This window comes from Leptonotus elevatus, chromosome 2 (assembly GCF_054856555.1).
Source record: "Leptonotus elevatus isolate MCC_2025b chromosome 2, RoL_Lele_1.0, whole genome shotgun sequence".
In the NCBI taxonomy this organism is placed as follows: domain Eukaryota; kingdom Metazoa; phylum Chordata; class Actinopteri; order Syngnathiformes; family Syngnathidae; genus Leptonotus; species Leptonotus elevatus.
In genome coordinates, this window is record NC_141240.1 from 38,683,634 (window position 1) to 38,711,020 (window position 27,387).

At 43.3% G+C, this 27,387-nt stretch overlaps 2 protein-coding genes across 18 annotated transcripts in view; one reads left to right on the forward strand and one right to left on the reverse strand.

Moving 5' to 3' along the window:
• Positions 1-27,387, reverse strand: part of LOC147179940 (PDZ domain-containing protein 4-like) — a 123,330-nt gene that overhangs the window by 63,287 nt on the left and 32,656 nt on the right. For 12 of the 13 annotated variants that reach the window (XM_086067480.1, XM_086067476.1, XM_086067486.1 and 9 more), the window contains exon 5: positions 7,783-8,039. The gene's annotated coding sequence lies outside the window, so the exon portion shown is untranslated. Of the gene's footprint in view, positions 1-7,782; positions 8,040-24,322; positions 24,416-27,387 lie in introns of those variants that run through there. The other variant, XM_086067472.1, reaches the window with a different exon arrangement.
• Positions 7,797-27,387, forward strand: part of LOC147179944 (IQ motif and SEC7 domain-containing protein 1-like) — a 64,165-nt gene continuing 44,574 nt past the window's right edge. Inside the window, exons 1-3 of one of the 5 annotated variants that reach the window (XM_086067464.1) lie at positions 7,797-8,053; positions 10,443-10,557; positions 12,831-14,262. In XM_086067464.1, the coding sequence (XP_085923590.1) occupies positions 13,619-14,262 (644 nt within the window). In that variant the 5' untranslated portion in view covers positions 7,797-8,053; positions 10,443-10,557; positions 12,831-13,618. Of the gene's footprint in view, positions 8,054-8,088; positions 8,321-9,126; positions 10,558-12,830; positions 14,263-27,387 lie in introns of those variants that run through there. The other 4 variants (XM_086067467.1, XM_086067465.1, XM_086067463.1 and 1 more) reach the window with 4 other exon arrangements.

The following is a 27,387-nucleotide window of genomic DNA, read 5'->3' on the forward strand; positions in this document are numbered from 1 at the left end:
GAAAACGCGCACAATAGCCGGCCGGGTACTTCTACACAATCGGACATTCGATCGGGCGATGGAGAGTTGGCATCGACCAATGCAGATTGATGATGATGATGAAGATGAAGCTCTACGCCAACGTGACTGTTATGAACACGTAGTAAGCCCCACCGGCAAAGCGCGGCTAGCGCGGCTAGCGCTGCTAAGGCCGGAAAACGCGGAGCTGCACAAGCGGACATTCGATCGGACAATGAAGAGTACCCCGAGTCCAATGCATATTCATCGGAGGAGCGGGTACAGTCTGATCACGGAGAAGACACTGTTTCTGGACTACGATGCCACCATGAATGGAGTGGATAAAATGGATCAGAACATCTCCGACCAACCCGGTATAGCAACTGAAGGACACGGGGAAGCGAGACGTAACACCACCGTAACGTAACCGTAGCATGATCCTGATATTAGACGTGATGACACACTGCAGTATATACTTGCTATTCCCCGGAAAAAAACGGCCTGCAAGAAAGTGGCACACGCGAAGAGGCAATCTGTTGTGCAAATGCTGTTACGTCTCTTTGCACGCAGGAGAGTGTTACAAAAAGAAAAACTGTCGTTGAAACATCCACATATTTGTAAATAGCACCACAGTTGCACACATTTGTAAATAGTTTGCCAAATTGTTGTCAAATTGTTACACTGTTGAATGTAAATAAACGTATTTTGCTATCAAAAAACACTTTTTCATTCTTGGTGGTAGTGTTTTATAGAAGTAAAGCACTATTTAGGTGTTTGTGGCATCATTCATGGACAAAAAGAAGTGTCAAATTCACTAGAATGCATGAAATAATATCGTTTCACTAAAAGCTTGATTTCTCCGTATTTTGGTCCAACACGGGCGAAATTGGGTCAAACTAACCATTTTCTATTGTTGATTACTAAAGAACGGAATAAGGTAGAAACAAACTCTTTTTTTCTGATGAAAGATGAAAGTCCAATCTTTCATTTGGTAGTACGTGTGTTTCCATAGTCCAAACAGAACATTTTCTGTGGACCTTGAAAATCAGTCAAAATGCTTAAATCGGCTGGCACTGGCGGCATCCCTTTTCTGAAAACGTCTGGCAGTCAAAGAGTTAACAAAAGTAGAAACAAATGTTAAACTAATAGAAAAATGTAAATTATTTTTTTTGACGTTTATAACCGTCAATGGCAGTGAATGAGTTAATACGGCAAATTAGTCATAAGACTGAAAAATTAATTGTCATTCTCATGCAGTTGGTGCCTTATAAATGTGTGCGCGCTTGTGCTCCCTATTTTACATTTTACTTTTCCAATAAAGCAGATAAGATGTATGCGTTAAAATTCATTCGCCTTCCACTCCCTTCTTGATCTTCTTGATGTGTTTTTCAAAATAAAATTAATGCGCAGGTGTATCTGCCTGCATGTTTGTTTACTGAGAGAAAAAAAATACACTGTGATAAGACTGCCCCTCCAAACTGCATTTAAAAGTGGAGTGAATTGAAAAATTGTGGAGGAGGAGCGCAGATGGATTCTCCTGAGGCACAATATGGAAGCCTTCTTGGAAAACAGGAATATTTGAAGGGTAAAAGTAATCAGGCTTCAGTAGGGTACGGAAGAAATGGCCCTAGTGTCATAAGAGTGTTTTTTTTTTTTTAAAGAGCTCAGTATTGTTCATTCGGAAATGTCATCATCATTGCTCTTTATTTAATTTTTTATATATATTTATATATATATATATATATATTTTTTTTTTTTTGTATGTGCGTGCGTGCGTGTATTTGTTAGCTCACCAAAAACCTATTAGGAAAAATCCCATACCGTTCACCTAAACCGAACACCGCCGTCAGGAGACCCGAGGGGACCCGAGGGGACCAAAGAAAACCAAGGAAGGTGAAATCCAGCACCGACCAGACACCACCCACCGGGCCACCCACCAGAATTCTTCCCCAACCCAAGAAACATCTAGATTCCAACTAATCCAAAAAATAAAAAATCAGGGAGACCTCAAGAGACTGAAGGAGAGACTGAGGAAGGGAAAGAAGGACAGACGAAGCCGAGTGAGATCCACAGACACCAGCCTCCACCGATTCAATGACCTGAGGAGGAAGCAGATTGTGTCTGAGTTTCGGTAGATGCTGGTGTGGTGGATCTGGCATGCATGAAAATCTCCACCAAAGAGGGGAGCCGTCGACCCCCGCCAGGACTGTGCAAGCGCAACACCTCAGGGCCCCCCAGGCCGCGGCACCGCCAAAAGACGACCCCCGGCCCCCGCCAGGGCCACCGGCCGGAGAGCAAACCCAGGAGCAGGAGCGCCCCCCACCCCAACCCGGCCCGCGCCCCCGACCCAACGCAGCAGGACGGGGCACTGCAGGCCCGCCAGGCACCCCATCGGCCCCCAACCCCCGCACCCCCCACGACCCCCCCACCCCCATCCACCCCCGCCATCCACCCCAACCCAGCCCCAGCCGCCCTCAAGTCCCCAATCCCCCAGACACCCCCCCACCCCCAGCCCCCCCCACCCCGCAACCCCCACCACCCCCCCAACAAAGCCGCCCCCCCTCCCGACCCACCGGCAGCCCCCCAACCCCCGACCCCCAGCCCCCGGGGACCACCCGTACCCAGGCACCGGCGCCGACGAGGGGCCGGACAGCGGAGCGGAGAGGGCAGCCGCGCCCACCCCACCCCCCGCCGCGTGGAGGGATGGAACACCGGGGGCAGAAGGGGAGATGGGGGCACCGGAGGACGGCCGACACCCCCGAACCCCAGGCCCAGCGGGGGAAGGCCCCGGTCGTCACCCCAGCGTTCTTTGTGAAAGTTAACCCCTGTTACTGAGTCCGCCAGCTCGCCGACTGGCGAACTCTACCCCTAAACCGTGAATGTGACCCCACCCAGTGTATATACAAGTGTGTGTGTGTGTGGGGGGGGGGGGGGGTGCATTAAAATTAGAAGCAGGTGAACCGGAGCCGAGGGAAATGATATTCCCACGCTCCGATCCACCCGCCTCCCAAGCATGTTACTGAGTGTATGTGGTGCATTAAAAAAATTTTGATAGAAGTGGGGGGGGGGGGGGGGTCGGGGACACGGACAGGGGACCGCAGCACTGCTCTATACCGCGGTCCCCAACCGATGGCACCCCCACAAGCCCCCCCTCCAACCCCAGTTGTGTGGTGCATTAAAAGTGGAGGGGAGTTGTAGGGTAAAGACGGTGTTTCCACCCTACCCCACCCCCAAAGTGTGTTATGTGCCCTATATGTCTATAAAAGTGTATTGTGCAAACCTAGTGTAGTGAGTTAAGAGGAGCGACCAGCGGGGCCCTCCCCAACCGGGCGGGGGCAGGAGGCGCACCCGCCCACCAAGCCCCCACCCACCCCACCGGGACCCGGGTCATAAGAGTGTTTTGAGTCACGAGACAAGCAAGGCAAAGCAGGACTCTTTGGAAAAGGGTCGAGATCAAAGTCTTTGATCCGCAAGACATTTTGACCGATCAAAGTAAGAATCCAACAAGTCCTCAAACTATAACGACCATATCGGTCGTTTTACCGTGCACCAAAATACGACCAAGTGTTACATATTGTAGTTTAGAGACCTCTATCGTATCGGCCATGTTGTATCAGCAATAGCGAAAAAATCGCAATGGGAATGGAATCCGGGTCATCTGGTTGGAAGACAAACGTTTATCTTACCGAGCTGACAGGCAACTTATGATTTTAGTGTCTTTTTTAGTGTTGACATGTATGTCAATTCGTCGGCGGACTAATGGTTTTGGGTTAGCGTTACACTTTCAGTACACGTTACGTCTTTACATGGGACACGAATGGTTGAGATTAGGAAAAGGAACAGTGAGGTTGTAGGCCGTTACAAATAGCGGTGTGAAATGCCTAGTCGCTGGCGATTCGATTCGTATCACGATTCATAGGTCACGATTCGATGCCGATTAATCCTGATTATTGCGGGGGGGGGGTTTTACTCAAATTTAGAAAATACTAAAAAGTAAACTGGTACATGTACATTGTAAGATTTGTATGAAAATGTGTTTATTTATCTGAAAATTCCGGTTGCAGTCTGTTTCATGTTTGAACAGCACTGAAATTAAATATTAAGGTTAATGTTCCATTATTATAACATTCTTCCATGCTTAATGTATGAATCCTAACCCTAAGTAAGACGTTTTGTTGAATATTCCCATAAAAAAAAGAAGTAAAAAAATCGATTCGGCCGCATATCGAATCGATTCGAGAATTGCGTTCTGTAATATCGCGATATATTGCCGAATCGATTTTTTTTCTAACACCCCAAGATACAAAACATGTCGCTCAGTCAGATAAACACTCGTCTTACGACCAGATGGACTGAGTTCAAGTCCCACTTTTGTATTTTTGCGCTATTTAACATGGCCGATAGAGGTCGCTAAACTAAAATACGTAACACTTTGTTGTAATTTGGCACCTTTTCAAAATGACCTAGGTCATATTTATTGGTGGACTGTGTCGAAGAATCTCGTGGCCGTGAGATGATTTAAAGTGTCAAAATAAGAGTCTTACAGCATAAAGACGATAACAAGCTAACAAAGCCAATTTTCAGGCGTGTTAGTCTTTATCTTTCCTTTTTTTCCTGCAGTAAAGTAGAAGTTCTGCTCAAAGAAAAAGCATCATGCAGACTTGAAACCATTTCAGATCCCCTTTTCCCCAAATCAAGGCAGACGTTTGCTGCCATCGTGTGTCTGAATGCCGTGGCTGCATTGTGGTCGATTTCCCTTTCACCAGCTCAGTAACAAATGTCAGTAGGGCTCCTGCACCCACGCACACAAACACACACGTGTACACAAACACACCTAATCACACACACATACATACTCCCACTAATGCTACATTGATTAGCAATCAATACACACCGAGGAGAACAACGTTGTCACGGTTACGTCAAGTGATGCATGCATCGTCTGTAATGTAAGCTTATATCAACACACGGTTTATCTCTCAATATTATAGACGGTATTTTATATACTGTAGTTGTGCTCTAAGTATGTATGTAAATGTCGCTACTGTATGCATTGTATTACGTATGCGCGTACGTATGTTACATATGTACGTATGTAAGGAGGAAGTGGACGTTTGACCAATCCAGCTGGTAGAAAACAACCACTCTGGAATGGTAGGTGTTTTCAACCAATCTGTATTGGTGATTGGGCCAACCAATACAAATTGGACATTTTGACCAAAAGATTGGTTAACCTGTGTTCGAGGCATCCCGAAAAAAAGTACCAGCGATTGTGAAATTCGTTCTCCACATTTGACCCGACCATGAGGGAGCGGTGAGCAGCAGTAAGGGCCATGCTCAGGAATTATTTGGTGATCTAACCCACCAATTCCAACCCGTAATGCTGAGTGTCGAGCAGGGAGGTAAATGGGTCCCATTTTTATAGTTTTTTGGTATGACTCGGCCATGGGGATTGAACCCACGATCTCAGTTTCAGGGCAGACACTCTACCACTAGGGCTCTTAGCTGGTGAAGTCTACTGATCTATCGAGACACACATTTCCCTTTTTAAACACTACATTATACTGCAATCGCATAATAATTAATAAATACTAGAGCTGTCAAACGGTATTTTTTTTTAAATCAGATTAATCACATCTTAGAATTTTGATTAATCACGATTAACTCTTTGACCGCCATAAACGTTATAAATCGTTTAGTAAAAACCTACGGAGGGGCGCCGAGGACGTTAAAAGACGTTCACTATGTTTTTGTTTTTTTGGAAACGGGTGGAGGAAAGCCTTGGGCAGCTGTGTATCAAGTATCAAGCAGATCTAGTTAGTTTAATGACTCGTTTTGGCCCCTAGATGGCAGCGATGACTCTCTTTGCACAAGGTTGGGTGGGCCGCCCACCGTGGGCGTCAGTAGAAGACGTGAGGCGGAGCTAGAGTGTTGAGGAGACAATGGCTGATGATGCAACCGGTTGCAAGCAGCTCACGCTTGAGCATTTTTTTCAAAGACGGAAAGCATCGATCAATACTAAAAAGCGCATTGATGTCGACGATGATGATGACTCCGAGCTTGACGCCAAAGTTGGAAGCCTTGACGCGACCGTTATGATCACGTAGTAAGCCTCACCGGCTAGCGCTGCTAACGCCGGAAAACGCGCAGCACAACCGACCGGGTACTTTTACACAAGCGGAGATTCGATCGGGCGATGGAGAGTTGTCGAAAAGCATCGACCAATGCACATTGATGATGATGATGATGATGATGGTGAATCCCGAGGTTGACGCCACAGTTGGACGATCGAGTGTGCCCACCCCTGCGCTAAAGGATCATCTATGGTCAAAATGAATAGTGCCATTAATCTGCGTTAATTCATAATTAATGCGAATTTTTTTGGTGATTAACTCATTCACTGCCATAAATTCATTTAAAAAAAGATCATTAAAATTTTGAGGTGACAGGCATTTTTTAATCGTAATTAATCGCATGACTTCACTAGTTAACTTACGATTAATCACCTAATTTTATGTCTGTTCTAAATGTACAATAAAAAAATTTAGGTTTTCATACTCTTGTTAAAAAAAGTGGGGAAAAAAGTTAAACTAATAGAAATAGTTTTAATGAATTTTTGACGTTTATAGCCGTCAATGGCAGTGAATGAGTTAATTAATCAGTTAACGCTTTAACTTTGACAGCACTAATAAATACATTTAGATTACAATAAATGGATACAATAAACATATTCTCAAGTGATCTATCAAGACTTACTTTCTATTGTAACCAATTTAATTGGTTGTTAATTCATAATTAATGCAATATTTTTTGTGATTAACTCATTCACTGCCATGAATTAATTTTTAAAAAGTTTATTAAAAATTAGCGGTGACAGGCGATTACAATTTTTAATCGTAATTAATCGCATGACTTCACTAGTTAACTTACGATTAATCACAAATTTTATGTCTGTTCTAAATGTACAATAACAATTTTTAGGTTTTCATACTCTTGTTAAAAAAGTGGGAAAAAATGTTGAACTAATAGAAATTGTTAAAATTACTTTTTGATGTTTATAGCTGTCAATGGCAGTGAATAAATAAATAAAATATATATAAAAAATTTGGGGCCTCAGGCGATTACATTTTTTAATCGTAATTAATCGCACGATTTCACTAGTTAACTCACGATTAATCACAAATTTTATATCCGATGTATAATAAAAAAAATCTAGGTTTTCATTCTCTAGTTAACAAAAGTGGGGAAAAAAAGTAAAAACTCATAGAATTAGTTCAAATGAATTTTTGACGTTTATAGCCGTCAATGGCAGTGAATGAGTTAATTAATCAGTTAACGCTTTAACTTTGACAGCACTAATAAATACATTTAGAATACAATAAATGGATACAATAAACATATTCCCAAGTGATCTATCTAGACTTACTTTCTATTGTAACCAATTTAATTGGTTGTTTGCCTAATCAATAAAATTGGTAACCACCCGGAATGGTCAATGTCCGACCAATTTATTGGTTAATCAAGCTAATATAATAATAATAATACATTTTATTTGTAATGCACTTTATATTTAAAAAAAATTAGTCTAACAAAAAGCTTTTGCAAAAAGAAAAGTTTTAAGAGCCCATTTAAAAATGTCACTTACTCAATTATTAAAATAGTTGTCGATTCATTTGATAATCAATTACTCGATTCATTTTGACAGCTCTAATAACAATAATAATAACACTGTATTATTATTATCCGTAGTACTATTAGCATTATCATCATCATCATCATCATCACCAGTGAGGCTTCTCCAGCTCCTCCGCAGAGCGCAGCGGCAGAAGAAGCATCTCTCCACGGAGAGAGTGAACGCTCTTCCGCCACAAGCGAGAGGATCTTGGGGGCCGTCCGCCGCCGCAGCCAGCCTGCGTGAGCTGATGAGGACGGCAATGGTGGCCGTCTTTTCCTTTTTCTCCTTTTTTCTTCTTCTTCATCATCATGGAGGTGGAAACGCCGCAGAGGAGCGCCGCCGCAACGCTGCTGCTTAGATGAATCATCTTCATCATCAACAGTGAGTGAGAACACACACACACACACACACACACACACATGCACGAATAAGCACATTGTAGGTATGTGTTTCTATATTTACATATGTTTTAGTATTCATTTATAACAGCACCACACCGCGGTGCAATCCTTCATGACATCACATTCCAATCGCACACGCGCGCGCCTGGCAGCGTCGCGCAGAGAAGTGCAATCAGCGTGCGCCCAAAAAGTATTGCGACGCTCGTCTCATCAGTTATCTTGCTACTTGCTAGCCTACGAACTCGCAGTAAGTTGGCATTTCAGCTATGTTCTTCTTAATAGTACCTCAATACGGAGCAAGATGTATGAAACCGCTATCAATCTGTCATAAGACTTTTGTTCCTCATGTCTTGCTATTTTTTTTTTAGCATTGTTAGCATCGGATCCATTTTCGTTACGACCTAAAAGACCTGAAACCTTTCTCCGTTTTTGTGGTTTGGTTACTCAGGTTGTCATCAGTATTCGTTAGCATTTCACCAGTCACGATATCTGCTTTTGAACACAATTACATTAGCTATATAATTTTTTTGTTTAGCTTCTAACTTGAACTTATATTTAAAGTTTTTAAACTATTAAACAATTGTATTTATTTCAGTTCAGCATTTCCGCATTCACACAATTTCTACAGAGATTCACAAAAGCACGGTCCGTGTCTCAGCGATGTGGTCATTTAGCGACTTTTCTAACTGCTCGAGCAACAATTTTTCAAAAGTCACCTCCTGCTAAAAAAACAGACAAAATGAGCAGAATCATTGTGTTCAGTATGGTATGAAAGGAGCCCGCAGAAACATGGTCCATTCATTGCAAAATGACGGTAGTGATTTATCAACACATCGGGAACATTTGACCCGATGTGCTTCAGGATATTATTATATTAGACGTTGCCTTGCTTCACCTGTACAACTGGACATGAGAAAATAGCATGAGAGGCTAGAAAAGCAACATGGATGTCAGATTTACGATATACTGTACTTTATGTCACCATTATATCAGAGCCTTTCATTGGTGGAGGGTGCTGGGGGGGGGGGGGGGGGGGGTTAGCTTATTACTGGCATGCCGGTGCCCATATGAAAATATGCATTTTTTTTTGAATAATATGACCAAATAATTATTTTTCAATTCCCAAGTGACGGCTCCAGTTTGAGAACCACTAAATGCTTGTCATTATTGTGTCGATTTCCACTACAGTGTTGCCCATGAAATTGTGGTTCAACATTCACGGCCCCGCTATCCTGCATTTTTTTTTTCATGTTTTACACAATATTTACTTATTTACGCCAAAATCGGCAATGCACTTTTCAGCAGTTTGTAACACCAGGAGGACAGTAAAACCAAAGAACACAATTAGCACACACACAAAAGCTGTTGTCAGCCACAGCTCACGCCTATATACACATCTGCAAGCATCACACTCTCACATACACACACACAGAGTTGGGTTTACATTTCTAGTGGCGACATCATTGCATTTCCTAGCCCCTGACCCCTGACCCTAACCTTAATCATCACAACTGATTGCCTACCCCTAACCCTATAGCCCAACCCAAAAAAACATTTCAAACATAAACTCTAAAACCATGTCTTTACCCTCAAGAAAAGGTCTGGACTAGACAAAAACCCGGAACACACAAACACACAGATATTGAAATATGCACGATACAGGAGGGGTGTGCAGAAGGTGGAGCCAACAAGGAGGTGTGGACAGATTCTATAGTATAATACACTAGCCTGGTTGAATGTATGGTTCAGTTGTATTTAAGTTTTAGTTTAATTCATTCGCCATTAGAACATTTAAAAAAACATTTAATTTGATGTCATTTTTTAAACTTACATATGCTATACATTTTAATTGAATATTTATTTAAGTACTTCCTTATTTTCCTTTACAGCATAGCACAAAGTTCATGTTTAAACTGCATAATATTAGTCTTAAAAAAATAATAATTAAATATTCTTTTTAGCACTAAAACAACTTCCTATATGCAATTTTATTTGGTCATGATGATGAAACTTGAGATCGAGCTTAAAATGTTGTTTCCGATTAGCCCAAAAATAATTGTACGTAATTCTAGCGCCACCTTCCGCCGTATTTTGAACTGTCTTCACGTGGACACAGAGTTGTGGATGTGCGTATTTACGTCAGCGCGTATCGTATCAATCAGGTTCGCGCTCGTCCGCAATGCGCGTACGCGACGCTCACTCCTTCAGCCTCGCGAGCGCGCGCGTCCTCGTGTGCTTTCCAGCTGGCATTCTGTCTGGAGTCAGCACCTCCTCCTCCTCCTCTTTCTCTGCCTCCTCTTCATCAGCGCGCTGGAGGAGGAGGAAGAAGAACGCTTTCTTTTTTTCCCCCCCTTCTTCTTTTTTGTCAGCACTGCAGCGGCGGCGCAAAGGAATGAGGGTGACGATGAGGATGATGGTGATGAGTGAGGAAGCGGCGCAGACTTGAAGACCATCAGGAAGGACCAGCAGCATCCGCCGCGGCACGTGAGCATCATCAATAAACCTCCACATCCTCGTCTTTCTCGTCAAAAGCTGTCACAGTCTTGCGTCCTTTCCCGTCGTGACCGCGCGCCTCACGTATATGCTGTTGTGCGCGCGCGCGCGCACGCGCGCACTGATTGCCGTGTCGTGTGTACTAGAGCATGCGACATTTTGCAGTTGCTTCGCGCGCGCGCGCGCCTGTGCGTGTTGACGGCGTAAATTAAGCTGCGTGAGAAGCGGTGTATCCACCTACACGCGCGTGCACGTCGGGAAGAACACGTTGTGCGCGCCTCGGAGATAAGATCAGCCACAAACCAGCCGACATCACACACTTCTCTGATTGGTCACGAGTGTGTAAACAGGAAGCAGGTTTGCCTTTGGGACTACTAATCGTGAGCTACCAAATGGCAAAATGGTTACTCAGGTTCCCTAAGTTTGGTTGAGGTTGACTGGGGGGGGGCAACTTGTGCCTGGGAGGTGAGAACGCTGTGATGTTCATTCCATTTGTTGCGTTGATATTTTTGACCAATTAATTGCCAAACTGGTAACCAACAAAACCTGTAAAAACGAGGGATGTTTTTACCAAAGGACTGTAGCCATGTTTGATCCCACTTTTCAGATCGATACGAGTACAAGTGGTCACTCACCGATACCTATACTGATACCTCGCGTACTTTTGGTATATATTAATTTAATTTTAACACAATGGCAAAAAAAAAAATGTAAACAGAGGCCTTCGTCAATGTGTCAAACTGCCGCAATACTGTGAAACGCCAACGAGTGCTGAGGAGATTTTTTTGGGGCTTCAAATAAAATTTAAATAAAACCAGTGCCTCGTTCAATCGGCATGGGTAAGTATTCGAGTTAGAAAAGGGGTAACCCAGGGTCTTAGTCGGGTTTTTAAACATATAGTGATCACGGTGAAGTACTACACCCTTGAAAGTTAGAAAAAAAAATCTGCCCCTGACACAAATTTCACAGATTGACTTGTAATTGGGCAAGCATGTCTATCATAACAGTACACAAAAAAAAATCTCATGTCCTACATTGGACAGGAATTCCGTAATTTCCTACTCGTAAATTTGCCTCAACGAGCTCCAATCAGAAGTCGTTATTCTAGACCAGTGGTGTCTTTTAGAGCAGGGTTCACCAATTCCGGTCCTCGAGGTCCGGAGTCCTGCAGGTTTTATATGTTTCTGCCTACCAACACACCTGATACTAAAGATCAGAATCGTTATCAGGCATGCTGATGAGCTGATTATATGAATCAGGTGTGCTAGTGGGCGGAAACAGCTAAAACCTGCAGAACCAGAATTGGTGAAACCTGTTTTAGAGGTTTCCCACGTTCAACACAGCTGATTCATATTTAACTCATTTGCTCCCAAAAACGTAAATATGTTATATTTTAAATATTACCATGCTCCCAAAGATGTATTTATATATTTTTTGTATATGTTTATTTTATTTTATGCTAGAGCGTACAGAAAGCTTTGATGCAGCCTCTGAACTGAAGAGAATGCTTGAAGCAACGGTAGTTATTGCAACAACAAAAAAGGCCAGCAGGTGGCAGCAGAGTATAAGCGATCAACCAGGGCCATGTTGCAAAAAGCTTATTTACCCTCAGTTTTAAACAGATTTGTGAATAATGATGAAACTTAGCTCTATTCTAATGCTAATTGCTACAAACCGGACACAGATAGAGATATACTTTCTTTTCCTGATGAAAGAAGAGACTGTAATCTTTCGTTTGGTAAGGTCCATGTTTTTAGAACACAATATTCTGTGGCCCTTGCAAAATGAGTCAAAATCCAGTTTAACAGTGTGAAGGGGGTTGCTTCAGTGAAAATGGCTGCGAACGAATGAGTTAAGCTCATCAGCAAGCTCTGCAGGAGGCCTGATAATGATCATGATCATTGAATCAGGTGTGTTGGAGTAGAGAAAGCTCGAAAATATGCAGGACTCAGGCCCTCGAGAACTAAACAGTCGAGCGTTTTTGTTGAAGGAATCTAATGTAGGAGTGGAATGGAGTCAAAGTTAGCTGATATTTAGAGCAGAATGTCCATCATGACGCATACCGAACAGCTTTAATTACTATCATGATTTTGATTGTCACCTTAGCCGTGTCGCACGGAACATCCTCAAGAGGCGTTTCCGTTTTGACGTGTATTGAGAGTGATAGACTGGACAAGAAGAAAACCAAAGGCTGTGATGATTGCCACGGTCCTCATCTTTTCATGTTCTTTACTTGTCTTTCATGGAACGGACGCGTACGCCAGGAAGAATCCAGAAAGAGAATCCCGGACATGACAGCTGAGGCAACCGTGGGATGAGGCGCAGTCCTGGTGATCTTCGTACTCGGACAGCCCACGTCCTCCTGCTTCCAGTTTCCCAGCAGAGGAACAGCCAAGAGTTTGTCCATGTGAGGAGATGAAGGGTTGAAAAGACAGAATCTCCAGTGGTTCTCTGTCACCTGAAGGATTTCCCCACGCGGGAAGCAACTGGATAGTCATCTCGACTTTTTGTTTTTGTTTTAAGTTGTCACGTGAATGAGACACTGGGACAATGACAACTGATTTTGACAACATGTTGAAAGACGGCCAGTCTGAAACCCTCCTGCTGACGTTAACAGAGCGGATACAACTGACTGACTGATTGGACGTCGGCTTGGAGTAAACTCTTTCGCTGCTTGGTTTGTCCTGTTTTTCCTCCATCATGGCTTTTGAGTATTCCTCCTTCATGGAAGTGAAGGCCACCAGAGAATCCTGACTGAAGCAGAAATGCTCCACAAGTCCGCCAAGCCTTCGGGTCAGCGCCAAAGAGTGCCGGATCCATCTTGATCTTCGTATCAGACCTTGAAGAAGAACCAGTCCTCTCCCCCCCACTTTCTGCCAGTGGGGGGGAGGGCGGGGCTTAGTTAGCTGCTAGTTGCGTAGTTTTTTCGTTGTTGTTGTTTTTTTTTTTTAGATGTTCTGAGGACTTCAAGTAGGAAGTCACTTTTTTTAGCTTCTCTTGTCGGTGGCTTCATAGGTTTAGTCTCTATTTTACATCAAGTTGGCTGTTAACTATGGATGCTAATCAAGGCCCAAGCCAGGGCAGCCCGGAAAGTCCGAATCGTGCGGTGGAGTACCTCCTTGAACTCAACAACATCATCGAAAGCCAGCAGAAGCTTCTGGAAACGCAGAGGCGGCGCATTGACGAGCTGGAGGTCCAGCTGGACCGCCTCAGTCAAGAGAACAAGGACCTGCGCTTGGACCGTCAGCCTGCCGCCCCGGCCCCGCCTCCACCCGCACCGCCTCCGGAGCCTCGTCTTCCTCCTCCCCCGCCACCGCCGCCTCCCACTCACTTCTCCTCCGTTTCCACCAAGAACCACCACCACCACCACCACCACCACAACAAGCCTCCCGCCTCCATCCCGCTCAACGCCAGCCACAACCACCAGCATCACCACCACTACAACAGCACCTCGGCGGCCCACGTTCCTGCCGCCGGCCCCGTCTTGCAGGTCCCTGCGCCGGCTCCTCCCCCGCCGCCACCTCCCATTCCACCCCGGGAGCAGCCCCGGGGGCACGGCCGTCTGAGCCGGACGGCGTCTACCAGCACTGGAACCAACACCAACTTTGTGGAGAAGGAGAAGGAGCGCCTGGAGCGCCTGCACAAGAGCAACGCCGCCAACAACCACCACGCCCACACGCTGCACCACCACAAAGCGTAAGTTACTGCTTCACTTTTCCAGAGATGCGCACGGCACAGTCGCACGAGAATACACACGCAAATGAGTTCATTTCGGGTTAAGAGAACGTGAAAGGTGTTCAATCTTTTTTCACAACTTGAAACAGTCCCCAGGTGCCAATATAATACTCGCTTTCCTCAATATCCATCAAGGGATCAAGCGTTTCAGCACATTCCCACCATCTAGTTTTCCATCCATCCATTCAGGTCTTTGCAAAATCCTATCTTCATTAGAGTCGTGATTGAGCTGTAGCCTGTCCTAGCTATCATGGACTGGTCGCATTGCCAATTGCAGGGTAGACAAACTGCCATTCACGCTGACACTCACATTGATGGACAATGTACAAGCATGGGGAGAACGCAAGAGCCCTCCAGCTCAGAACCACAAGGCAGACGTGCTACCATGCTGGCCCCCATTTTTCTACTCTCTGAAATGATCATGTGACAACTAAGGGCGGAGCTTAAATTAGCCTCGATTGACTTGTGAGCAGACATTCCAGAGAATGAAACAAGACATTAAAAAGTCACTTTTACATCATATGTCCCCTTTATTGCTATTAAGTACCACCTTACAATTTATATTTCTTAGTCAAATTCTATTCTTTGTTCAACCTTGAGTTTACTTAAGAGGTCCTCCATGTTGACTCGTGCTACTTTGGACTGTGATGGCAACTCGGTAACTTCTCTTTTGCAGGTGCTATGTTAACATGCTAAGTTGGCACAGAACGCATCCTTTTGTCAAACACATATAGAAAATGTTTAGGCCTAAGCCCTTTTCCCACTGCATTTAGGAAGGTGGAGCTGCTGTCGTTAAACCTATTCATTGTGTATGTGGCGAGGGGCGGGGACCACGGAGCGTAGCATTGCTGGGCGTCCCGGCAAGCGGACTTCTTCAATGGCGGCAAGGCGCCTTGAATTGGAAAATGTTCCATTCGAGAGCGTCGGTGTCGTGACCCCAGTCAAGCGCCTCCAATAGGAGTGGAGATGGCGTAGGGATTTAGTGTTACTCTGGCGGACTTATTTAGAAGTAACGGCATAATCAAACTGTCCAAGTTCCCGCCGAGCTATTTTTTTTTTCTGCTGCTCGTATCCTCCTCCTCCTTAAAATGTCATGGCGCTATTGCGCAACAACAAAAGGTGCATCTTGTCGAGCTGTGGTCTAACCAGCAGCAACGTTTCCGTTTTGACTTTTGGTGGGCTTCTACATCAACAACTTCAAATATGAGCACCCTGGCAACAGGTCATTTCACGTTGTCTCGCAACTGTTTCACACTGACCAAGTGCAGTGTGAAAAGGGCTTTAGTGTGTTGCCGTCAATCACAGCAGGAGTGCTGCTCCTTCCAGCACCATGCGGATATTGTTGTTGATTATTCCTATTTTGGAATGGACGTGGGAATGGGGTGGAGTGAGAGACCGACTACTGCTTCCCAACCTTTATTGAGCCAAAGCAAATTGTATTTTACATTAGACAAGGCTCATGGCACCAGCCTATATCACAAAAAGCATATATACCTAAATACTGAGACATCTGGGCCTGTTGAACGCAAAGTTGTTAATAAAACTCATTCACTCCCAGCCATTTTCCCTGAAGCAACCCCCTGTTTTAGCTGTTTTACTAGATTTTGAGGCCCACATAATATTGTGTTCTATTGCTAAAAAAAACATGGAACCTACCAAAAAAAAAGATTAGCGTCTCTTCTTTCAACAGGAAAAAAAAGTATCTGTTTCCGTTTTGCAGCAATTAGAATAAAGCTAAGTTTCATCATTATTCGCAAACCTGTTGAAAACACTGGGGAAAAGAGGTTGTTGCAAGATGGCCTTGGTTGATCTCTTATACTCTTTTGCCACCTGCTGGCCGTTTTTTTGTAATACCTACCATTGCTATAAGTAACCTTTTCAGGTCAGAGGCTACATCAAAGCCTTCTGTATACTCTAGCATATAAAAACATAAATGTAAAAATATGTTTTAGGGACCATGACAATATTAAAATAGTGTAAAAAAATTTAACGTATAAAAACATGTTTTTTGGGAGCAAATAAGTTATATAAATGAAAACAAGTTGATTCACAGGTTAATTGTTCCTCTTGCTAATAAGTGGAAGAAAATTGTTCTGCCTGTCGCAATACATCATTTACATAGACAGATGAACAATAAATATTATTTGAAGACACAAAAAATATGGGGGTACTTGACACCCCCTAAATTCCTTTATAACTGCCTGTAGTGTATTAATAATGTAAATCATAAATATACTGTATCACAAACTATGATCCCAAACCTGATTCCGGCAATATGCTGTAAACTGCAAACCTTTACATTGCCTTTAGGAAAAAATAGAGATTATTCCATTTTAAGTGCCGGTACTCCCCTAATTCGACGTTTGACCAGCAGCCTGTTGTGCAATTATTGTTGACAACAAGTGAATTAGAAGCGCTAACGTTACACTTAGCTGATTGCTCTTCACTTGCAAGATTAACGTACCGTCCTGTGTCATCATCAAACTCATGCTTAGGAAGTAGGTTGTTACTTGAGAAATGTTATTTTTTCGCTCAAAACACTCATTCGTGAGTGTTTTACTACATGAATCCCTTTTTGGGGTAATGTCAGCCTAGTAAAGAACAAACTTGCCCTAAGCGAGTGGCAATGCAAGATGGCCGCCACAGGCTTCACTTCTCGCTTCGGCATGAGCAGTCCAGATAATTTTTACGTCCGTGCCGTGTCTGCCTGCGAATCCACTTCTGAGTCTGACCGTGGTCCTTTATTAAGCTTTGAGCCAAGACAGCATGGTCGTGTTTTCATTTCATTTTCTTAATTCAAAAGCTGTGGTTGTACACACGTTCGGGTCGGCTAGCATCGGGTGTGGTGATCGCTCACGTCACACGAATGTGTTACAGGAATCACTGACATGAGCAGTTGATTGTCGGGAAAACTCGTACACGATGCCGCGCAGATGAGCGCAGTCGTCGACTGTCATCGGCCGCAGTCGTCACCACTCGCTTAGTTGCCTGGCAACGCGATTTTTCGGAGCGCCCCATCAGGAAGTGAACGTTGTCCCGTGCGAATCGCCGGCGCCTCCTTCCTTGTAGCGTCTGACACTAAGCACTGGTCATGGCGCATGCTGTTGCTAGGCAACTGCGGACAGCCCGCCGCAAGGAGCGCGCTCGTCAACGTGCGCTAAGCGTGCGCGAGGCTCGCTAAATGCTGACAAGCGTGGCTGGCTTCTCCCAGGCGGCTGAAATGCGGCCGTGACTCATTCAGATGACTTTCTGTCGTCGTCCGCGAAGAGAGCTCATGTTGCCAGTCATAAATTTTTTGGTCATGTTTCTCCAATCACGTTTCAGGTCATGTTTTGTGCGTTTGCTTTATTTGACCTAACTTATTTTGTAGATGCCGCTCTGTTGAGCATAATTCAAAACTCCATTTTTGCCAGATGTACAAACTTAGGTGGTTTTGGTTATAATAAAGGAAAGTGTGGAAAATAGCTCCATATCAGCACATACATTTATCTTTTATAAGCTATTTTATTGTCATCATTAAATTTATCCAAATGTCTGGAACTTTATTTGTACCAAATATTTTAAATGAAAAAAATACAGTATGAAATGTAAATATAAAAAAACAAAATACTGGCCTCAGGTGGCCAAGGCGTGCACACTAGAAGGAGCACAATGTCCACTGAGGTGAAGCAAAAAATGTGGCAAAACTGTTGACTTTATTTACATTCTATTTAAATGTCTCATTACCGTATGTTATAAAGTAACATATTAATCTTATTGGAAAACACAGAAACATTTTTGCTGTTTTCCTACTGGGGAGGCTGGAACGGTTTAATGGCATTTCCATTCATTTCGATGGAGAAAGGTGATTTGAAATATGAACGTGTTAGGAGCATGGTCTCGAAATGAATTAAACTCATATCTCAAGGCACCATTCTACAGCCGTGATGCAACGCAGTGTGATGGCCTGAATCCAAACCCTGTCCTAGGTTAGCCCTTTTGTGGACTTCCTAAGTGGTTATTCACCTTGACAAGTATTATACTGGAAAGCGCTTGTCTTTGATGACCATAAACGCATTTAAAATCAACTGCAAAAGCCGATGTATGACGTCAATTGGCAAAGACGAAAGTGCAAAGGGCAATGGTGAGTCCAGTCAATGGTGAACCCAGCAATTTGCCAACTTCTTCTGCCCCGCTGGGCTCAAGACAATAAAAGCATTTTTGTGGCGCATTTTCGTGGCGCATTTTCGTGGCATATGGGCACTAATTTATTTTGCACTTGGTGCGCACGTATTCTGGAGACACAACTGCATGCAAACACTAAAAAGTCAATTTTCCATAATGCGTCCCCTTTAAGGCAACAATCTCACAGTTGATGAGCCTTGGTGGAGGTCTGCTCTGTCTTTTCTTTCTCTCTGTGCTCATGTTTGCAGCCTCATTCCAAATACAACACAAGTGCACATCTCTTCATACGCCACCTCCACATACACGCACACTGTGTCTTCTATTAGGCCGCATTCAAATGAGACACAAAGGCGGCTGGTGCTGATGGGAGGGGGTTGTCATGGAAACAGTCCAGCAGGCTCATGCAGATCAGCGTGAGCGTGTACATGGCCGCCAGCCTGCCAACTAGCGCTTCTACTCGCTAATGTGCATTCTGAGGAAAGCTTCCTGGTGGCCATTCTTGGTACTGCAATTAATTTGTTAACACACACACATAACCTTGTGTAACCGTGTCTATTTAGGAGGTATGTCTATTTATAGATCAAATGTCCTAAGTCAGTGATTCTTTAACTAGGGGCGTCAGCAAGCCTTAAATTGGGGGTCCGCAAAAATAATTATTGTGTAGTTAGTACGCCCACTATTCGCGGGGGATAGGGACTAGGCCAGCCTGCCAATAGTGAAAATCAACATATAATTGCCGTTCATTAGGAACGCATGGAAAGATATGTATTTCTAAATCGTTTTCCACAGAAGTTGGCTTACCCACAAAAAATTGGGATGCAAGTTTAATTCGTACAGTGGCCACACCCGTATCTCAAATCATCATCATGAAATAAATGGAAATATGATTAACCCATTCTACCCCCAAAAAACACCCTTTTTTAATGAGAAAAACTGCACTCAACGACTGCACCTAATGTATTGGCCTTCCTTGCTCTTCTTCAGTGGTATTTATTGTCAATTGGCAAACCAAAAATAATTGTGCATTACTGCCACCAACTCATGTCCTTCCACTGCAAGGAAACCAATATTATGAATGGATGGTGACATATTTTGTGACGTTTGCTGCCATCTAGTGGCAAGGTCTAATGTGTGCTCGCAAATGTTTGCACTTTGTCAGAGGAAGACAAGTCCAAAATAATCATTAAAATCAGGTTTTCTATGTGCAGACATTTTCACTGAAGCAACCCCCTTCGCTCCCGGCTGTTTTATTGGATTTTGACTGATTTTGCAAGGCCCACAGAATATTGTGTTATATTGCTCTAAAAACATGGAACCTACCAAAAGAAAGATTAGAGTCTCTTCTTTCATCAGGAAAAAAATATATATTACTATCTCTTTCCGTTTTGCAGCAATTAGCATTAGAATACAGGGAGCCCTTGAGTTACGTCCGAGTTACGTTCCTAAGCTGGCGATGTAACCCAAATTTTAACTTAAGTCGAATTTCACTGTTAAAGTCGATATTTGTATCACCAATATTTCGTGTTTCCGCACGGACATTCATTGCTGACGGACGGCAGAGTGGAGCGAATTCAAACGTAAACATGGAAATATGACGCGCCTGTTGGCGAGCCGGCCTGCTCGATGACGTCCGTTGCTGGAGGTAACAACAACACAACTTTAAATAACTATAAAATGGCGCGATTACTGTGGGAAATTAATGAAAACGAAGGTGCTACGGACGAGGCACGGGCGCCGTAAAGTCTAAATGACATAAATCGCATACGACTTAACTCGAGGACTCCATGTATAGCCAAGTTTCATCAATATTCACAAATCAGATTTTTTTTTTTAAACAGTGGGGAAAGAGCTTTTTGCATCATGGCCCTGGCTGATCTCTTATACTCTGCTGCCACCTGCTGGCCATTTTTTGTAATAAGTAACCGTTGCTTTAAGCAACCCTTTCAGGTCAGAAGCTGCCTTCTGTATGCTCTAGCGTAAAAAAAAAAAAAAAACGTATAAATAGGTTTTTAGAACGTTTTTATACGTTTTGGGGAGCAAATGAGTTAAGCGTGGTATTGGAATGAATAAAAATGAATTAAGCATCAAAATCCACCCGTGTTTAGCCATCTCAGGAGGGGGGCCACTTTGCCACTTGCAAACGTCACATGACCAAACCCCGAAAACAAGTGAGCCACGATGGTCCTGACATTTTTTGACTTGACTTCCCCTATAAGACACACACACAAAAATCTAACCAAGGTATTGGTACAATAAGGTACTGCTCTTCGTTAGATTTACTGGGGAAAGGTTCCACAGCAAATCCTAAATGATGATTTATAGTCTGGAAAAAATGTCTCCTCACACGAGTTTGGCGTGATGCCATTCATCATGTCATTTGAAACTTTTGCGTGTGTTGTTGTTTGCTTTTGTGAGACTTGCATTTGTGCGTGGGTACAAGTGTGCGCTCGTGTGCAAGCTGCCGTGGAAACTAGGCTAGCCAATATGAATAGCGATGTGATGGATGACCTCTCCGAGGTAAGCAGCAAGACGGCACCCTGGGGTCCCAGTGTGTGTTTGTGTGCGTGTGTACTTGTACATACTACATTGTGAGGACCAAAATACGTCTTTAACCAACAGATTGAGGACATTTTTGTGAAGTGAGGACATCACAAGACCTCTTTTTGAGGGTCAAGACTTGGTTTTAGAGTTTAGGTTTGAATTAGGTTATGGTTGAGGTTAGGGTAAATGACTAAATGCATTATGTATATGGATGTCCTTACAATTATATAAGTACAAGTATGTGTGTGTGTGTGTGGGGGGGGGGGTGCTTGTTTTTGTTACATAGTGGGGCTAACATTTCGGGATTTCACAGAGTTGTGGGGCCCACCCGTCCATGTGGGGTTATTTTGCTGGGCCCCACAACCTCTTTTTGAGGGTCAAGACTTGGTTTTAGAGTTTAGGTTTGAATTGGGTTATGGTTGAGGTTAGGGTAAGGAATAGGGGTAGGCAATCATTTTTGATGGTTGGGGTTAGGGGAAGGGGCTAGGAATTGCATTATGTCAATGAGATGGCTCCACAAAGATAGTAAAACAAGCGTGTGTGTGTGTGTGTGCCTTCATCTCTGCCACATTATGACCCCCCCTACAACTACCATTGTGGGGACCGATTTGTCTTGGTTGGGGTTAGGCAATCAATTGTGATGATTAAGGTTAGGCTAAAGGGCTAGGAACTGCATTATGTCAATGAGATGTCCCCATTAAGATACAAGGTGACACAAAAAAACAGGAACTTTTGAACAATCCAATCAAACCAAGAGTGATGGAAGAAAAATATTGTATTCATAGTAATTGAAACCTGTTGGATTTTTTTCTTTTTCTTCTTTTTTAAAATTGCTGCCTGTCGATGACATCCTCCTGTACGAATCCATTAAAATCTGCTGTTGAAATTCCTCATTGACCGTTGCAACTCTCAGCTGAAATAGCTGGGATTCCATCATTGTTTGATTGTAAATGGCATGTTTTAATGTTTTAATTACTATGAATAAAATATTTTCCTCCGTCACTCTTGGTTTGATTGGATTGTTTTGAAAATCTTTTTTTTTTTTCATGTTGTTGTTGGCTTTTGTGCGACTTTAGAGGCGTTCGCAAAGTCAAACAGCAGCAGTGAGAGTCGGCTGTAACGCACACGCAGACCTTGTTACCGTGACAACATGTTTTTTGATTTTCCATGGTTGCCCGTGACAACACGACTGGCCTCCTTTCTGGAAGTGCAGTTCGCCTTCTGACTCTTTATGTTGTCAATCAGTCTTCTTCATTTTTGCCAGCTAATTTAAATACATGTACGGTACCGGTCCAGGATGATAACGATGATTAGCTACGCTGTACTTTTGTTAGTTAGCTATACTAACACATTCACAATCTTATTTTGAATGGTCCTAAACCAGTCTCCGCATTGTCTACTACTTTATTATCTCATCTATTAAATCCATGCATGAAGCTTGTGATTGACCAGCTTGTGATTGACCAGCAAGTGACAATTCCGAACATCCGGGCATTTGTGTTGTTTCCGCAATGCAACACAATACAAATACTTCTTCAAACGTTGGAAACAAACTGCATATTTTTTTGCTTTTGCCTATAGCTAGCATACAAACCAGGCAGTTTGTTATAGTAGTCAAACGACATTTCAATCATTTCATCACATTTTGAAATCAAAATAAGGCTCACAAATCAAATTACAATCAACTAAAGTTCAATGCTTTTCAATGAGCGGAGAGTTTAATTCGACTGAGTTGACCGCCATTTTGATTTGTGACGTAAGCAACGTAAGCAGTGGTTAGCAAAATTTAGCTAACCTGTCTTTGTAGGTTTTTTTTTTTTTTGTAACAGATGAGCTTAGATGTTATAATTTTCGTGTTTCTTATCTTTTAGTTGCAAAGCTTGCATGCTATTTTTTCATAGACTGGAAATCCAGACTCACTCTTTGCCGCCCAAGGCGGGGCAAACCTGAGCTAACATGAACCAATGAGTGAAGAGCGGACGTGACGTCAGAAAAACGACTCGTTGAAGTCTCTTTCTTTTTTTTTCGCGGCCGTGGCTCAGGGTGTAGAGACGGTCGTTCAGTAAGCAGAAGGTCGGCTGTTTGATCTCCGCTCTCTCCCCGTCATGTGTCCTTGGGCAAGGCACTTCACACACATAACCTCCAGTGCTACTCACACGGGTGTATGGAAGATGTGAATGTTTGGTGGTGGTCGGAGGGGCCGTAGGCGCACACTGGCGGCCAAGCTTCCGTCAGCCTGCCCCAGGGCAGCTGTGGCTATTTAAGTATCTTACCGCCGCCACAGTGTGATTGTGTGAATGCATGAATAATGTATCCATTCCATTGTAAAGCGTCTTTGAGTGTCTAGAAAAGCGCTATATAAATCCAATGCATTATTATTATTATTATTATTACAGTAGTGAATGACTTATGTCATTGTTAGGGGGAAAACTTGAAGATCCATGGTGTCATGAGTTTTGATTTTCGAGCAGCGTTATAAATCAGTAAGCTCGCCGCTGTTGAAACGACTTGCGGAGAGTGACGTTGCTCACGAATAGACGAATTTGATTGGCCGGCCTGTTTTCGTTGTCTAATTTTTCCTGCTTTAGATTACAAACATAATCCTTGAATCCAAATGTACAAATCTCCAGCGTTCCCTTCATGAGGTGGCTTCTGTACTACGCTACATAGCATACTTGCGGGTTGCCAGGTTTGCGTCCACTGCACACCAAAAAATATGTCAAATACAAAATTTCAAAAGCAAATGGCAACTGAAAATGCTGACTTCCGATTGTGAGACTCAACAGATCATGTAGTTCAAGTCAAGTGGAGCCTTCATGAAAACAAAGTCAAGTGGAGTTTTGTTTTTTGTTTTGTTTAGTTTTTTTAACCAAGCGAGTCCCTTAAGTCCTAAACTGACAACTTTAGCCTAACTGGAGGCAAGTCATTTGACTCCAGTCCTCCACTTCTAGTAAACAACCCAACCTACTGTATGTATGTTTGTGCATCATCCTCCCTCTCACTGTACACGTAGCTCTGTGATGCCAACGGCTAACTAGTACTAACTAGGTTGACTGTGTGCTAACCATGAGCTGTCTGCTTGTTCTTTCATACACACAGCGAACCACGTTGTGCTACTAATTGCGAACACAGTTACACACAGCTAACTCAAGACCGTGCGCCGATGGCTACGCTTCTGCTATTGAGTGTGTGCTAAGCTAATGTTGACGTAGGTGTGCTTTCTTGCTTTTAACATGACTAATTATTGCAATATAGCTGTGCTAAGCTCTGACCGTGCTAATGGTGTTTGTTTGTGTGCTTGTGTGTTGTCGTCTACCTTTCTGTGTTTGTTCCTCTCTTGACTTTATTTTCCCTTCTTTTCTCTCCTCTGGCTCGCTCTCTCTTCTTCCCTCACTTCCTGTCTCTCTAGCGCCCCCGCCTCCTCTTGTCGTCCGTCCAGCATCACCACACCTTCCTCCTCCGCCTCCTCCTCCTCCTCTCTCTACTCGTCCAGCCTCCCTCCTAACAGCCACGCCTCCTACCATCAGTACTGCTGCCCCGCGCGCCTCCGCCTGCCCAAGCCTCCCTGCGCCCTGCCCCCCGCCAACAAGCACCACGAGCAGGCAAGGTAAGGGCCACAGTCAACCCCCCTCCAAATCCTCCCTCATCCCCCGGGTGGCACCCACTCCTTCCCAGTACAGACCAAACACCAAGAGAGGGTGGGAGGTGTGATTTTAAGCGCTAGTCTGAAAGTCCTCGTCTTTGAGCATTTTAGTCGACAGGGGTGGGCAAAGGATAGCCTGCTCCATTCTTTAATACGGCCCATCGAGCACTTAAGTTACTATAAAGAGTCCTGACATGGCTAAATGCAAATGTGAGTTTGTATTTATTTATCTCATGAAACAATTTATAAAGTGATTTAATAATTCCAAGAAATTATCTTAAATTTAATTACAGTGTAATTAAAATCAAGTAATTGATCAAACAAAATATGCATTAATTATTTTTAATTCATTCATCTTGTTAAAACATTAAAAACTACATTTATTGTTATACTTTGGCATTTAAAAAAAATTAAAAAGGAGAGAAAAAACCCGCGGTTGCATTTTTCATACATTGATATTCGAGATGTTCTTTTCCAGCTAAACAAAACAGTGGCGTCTACATTGAATGAGTTTGCCATCCAGCTATTCTCGTAGCATGCTAATAAAGCTAAAAATGACATAGCTCAACCACCTGCCGACTGAAGGTGATGACCCAATGCTAAATGCTAAAGCTAAACTTAACAGACTTTCCTGCTAAGTTTAGTTTTAGCATTTAACATCCTGTTGGCCTGGTTGACCTTTCTCCACATACCCTCGTAATAGATATCAAACTAAACTTTTGTCTCAAATCATACTTTAGTCTTATGATTGATCCCCCCCCCCTTCAAATCCCCCCCATGCACCCGCCCATGACCCACACTTAACATCCTTGTCTTCCTTTGTGCGTCCTCACTGACATTTCCTTTTCTTTCCTTTTTCTTGCTTGCTTTCTTTACCTTCACTTTTTTCCCATGGTCTCTCTATTTTGATTGTGGTTCTTTTTCTTTCTCTTTCATTTCTGTTTCTTTTCCTTTTCTTTTTTGGCTTTCATTCATTTCCCTCTTTCTCATAATTGTTTCTGTTTTTTGCCATTTTTTCATTTCTTTGTTGTATTTTTTTGTTCTTTATTCGCTACTCTATTCCCCTTTTCCTTCCCTTTTTTCCTTCTATTGCTTTTTTTACTCTATTCCCCTTTTCCTTCCCTTTTTTCCTTCTATTGCTTTTTTCTTTCCTTTGTTTTTCACTCCATTCTTTTCCTTGGATTACATTTTTTATATTTTGTGTCCTTTCTGATTTCTGTTTCTTTCTTTCTTCCCTCTTTCTTTCTTTTCTCTTTCTTTGTTTCTTTCTTTCTTTCCTCCCTTCCTCTTTTCTTTTTCTCATTCTCATTCCTTTTTTTTATGTCTGTCTACCTTTTTCATAATGCTTCCTTTTTTTTTTGATTCCTTCCTCTATTTTTGCTTCACCTTTTTGTTTTCTATTTGCTCTTTATTTTATGTTGGTCTGTCTTTTGCCTTTTTCTCCCTTTTCTTTTTCATTTCTGGTTCCCTTTTTGTTCCTCTTTTTCATGTTTTTCTTTGCCTCTACTTCTTCACTCTCTCTCTTTTTGTTTAATCTTTTTCTTTTCTCTTCTAATTACTTTTTATTTTTATGTGTTCTTTCTTAATTTTCTTTCTGTCTGTCTGTTTTTATCTTTTTCTTCATTTGTATCTGTTTCTCTTTTTATCCTTCTTTTCATCTATTTTGTTTTGTTTCTCTTTCTCCCTTTTCTTTCTTCCTTGCTTTTCTGCTGCCGTCTGTCTTTCTGTCCGTCCGTCCATCTGTTTGTCTCTCAGAGAGGAGGAAGATGATGACATCGCCCATCAGTTCTGTTGCCCCGCCTCCGAGTGCAGTAGCCCCTCCTCTAGGTAACCAGGGGCGACCATCAGCCCTCAACGCCAACCCCCATACAACTCCCGACCCCCGTCTCCGCCCCGCTGCCCAACTTAACTGACGGAAGATGGCGTTAAGCCAATCACGAATTCTAAATATAGAAGCGATGAAAGCGGGAAAGTGGAGCTTCCCCGACGGAGAAGACAACAACTCGGCTGCTCAGCTTCTTTTTGTTCTCAAAGCCATGAGCAGTTTTCCCATCGAAGAACATCATATTCCGGACGGGATGCTTTCTAAGCAGTGCTGCGGGGTCCGTCCCGCTCGCATTCCGTGGATTCTCGCAGCGCTGCTACGAGCTAATGGCAAGCTAGCAGCAAGCCAATAGCTCTCTTGTGCACAAAACATCGCAGACAAGCGCCAGCCGCTCCAAACTCCAAAGGACACCGAACTGCTACTAGCGCGCTTGCTAGCCGGACGTAAACGAACAAGCACTGCTCGGCTCAATTGCGGCAAAGGGTTCTCCTAGCTGCTTCCTTAGAAAACAACAACATTGACTTTATGTGACTTTTTCTTGTTTGGAGCCAAACATGTGTACATGACTTTTGATTTGATCATGAATATGCGGTCTTGTGATTTCCAAGAAGAATTCAGAAGAAACATTTTGTTGGTCCAAACAATGGCTTATCGACACACTTCATGCTCTCCATGCTCATCCTCCCCTTACATTGTGGCAATTTCATGTTAAAGTGGAATGAAAGCCCAAATTGCCACCACGAGTTTAAACACAGTACAAATGATGGTTTGAACAAAGCATTGATCAATTCTCAACGATCCAAACATCTTTCACAATAGAGGAGTGCTGTTGCATGCCTCTGTGTTGACACTTAACCAAAAGTGGCCTCAGGTTGAGAACGAACGATCACTATCGGACTGGATTTGGCACATT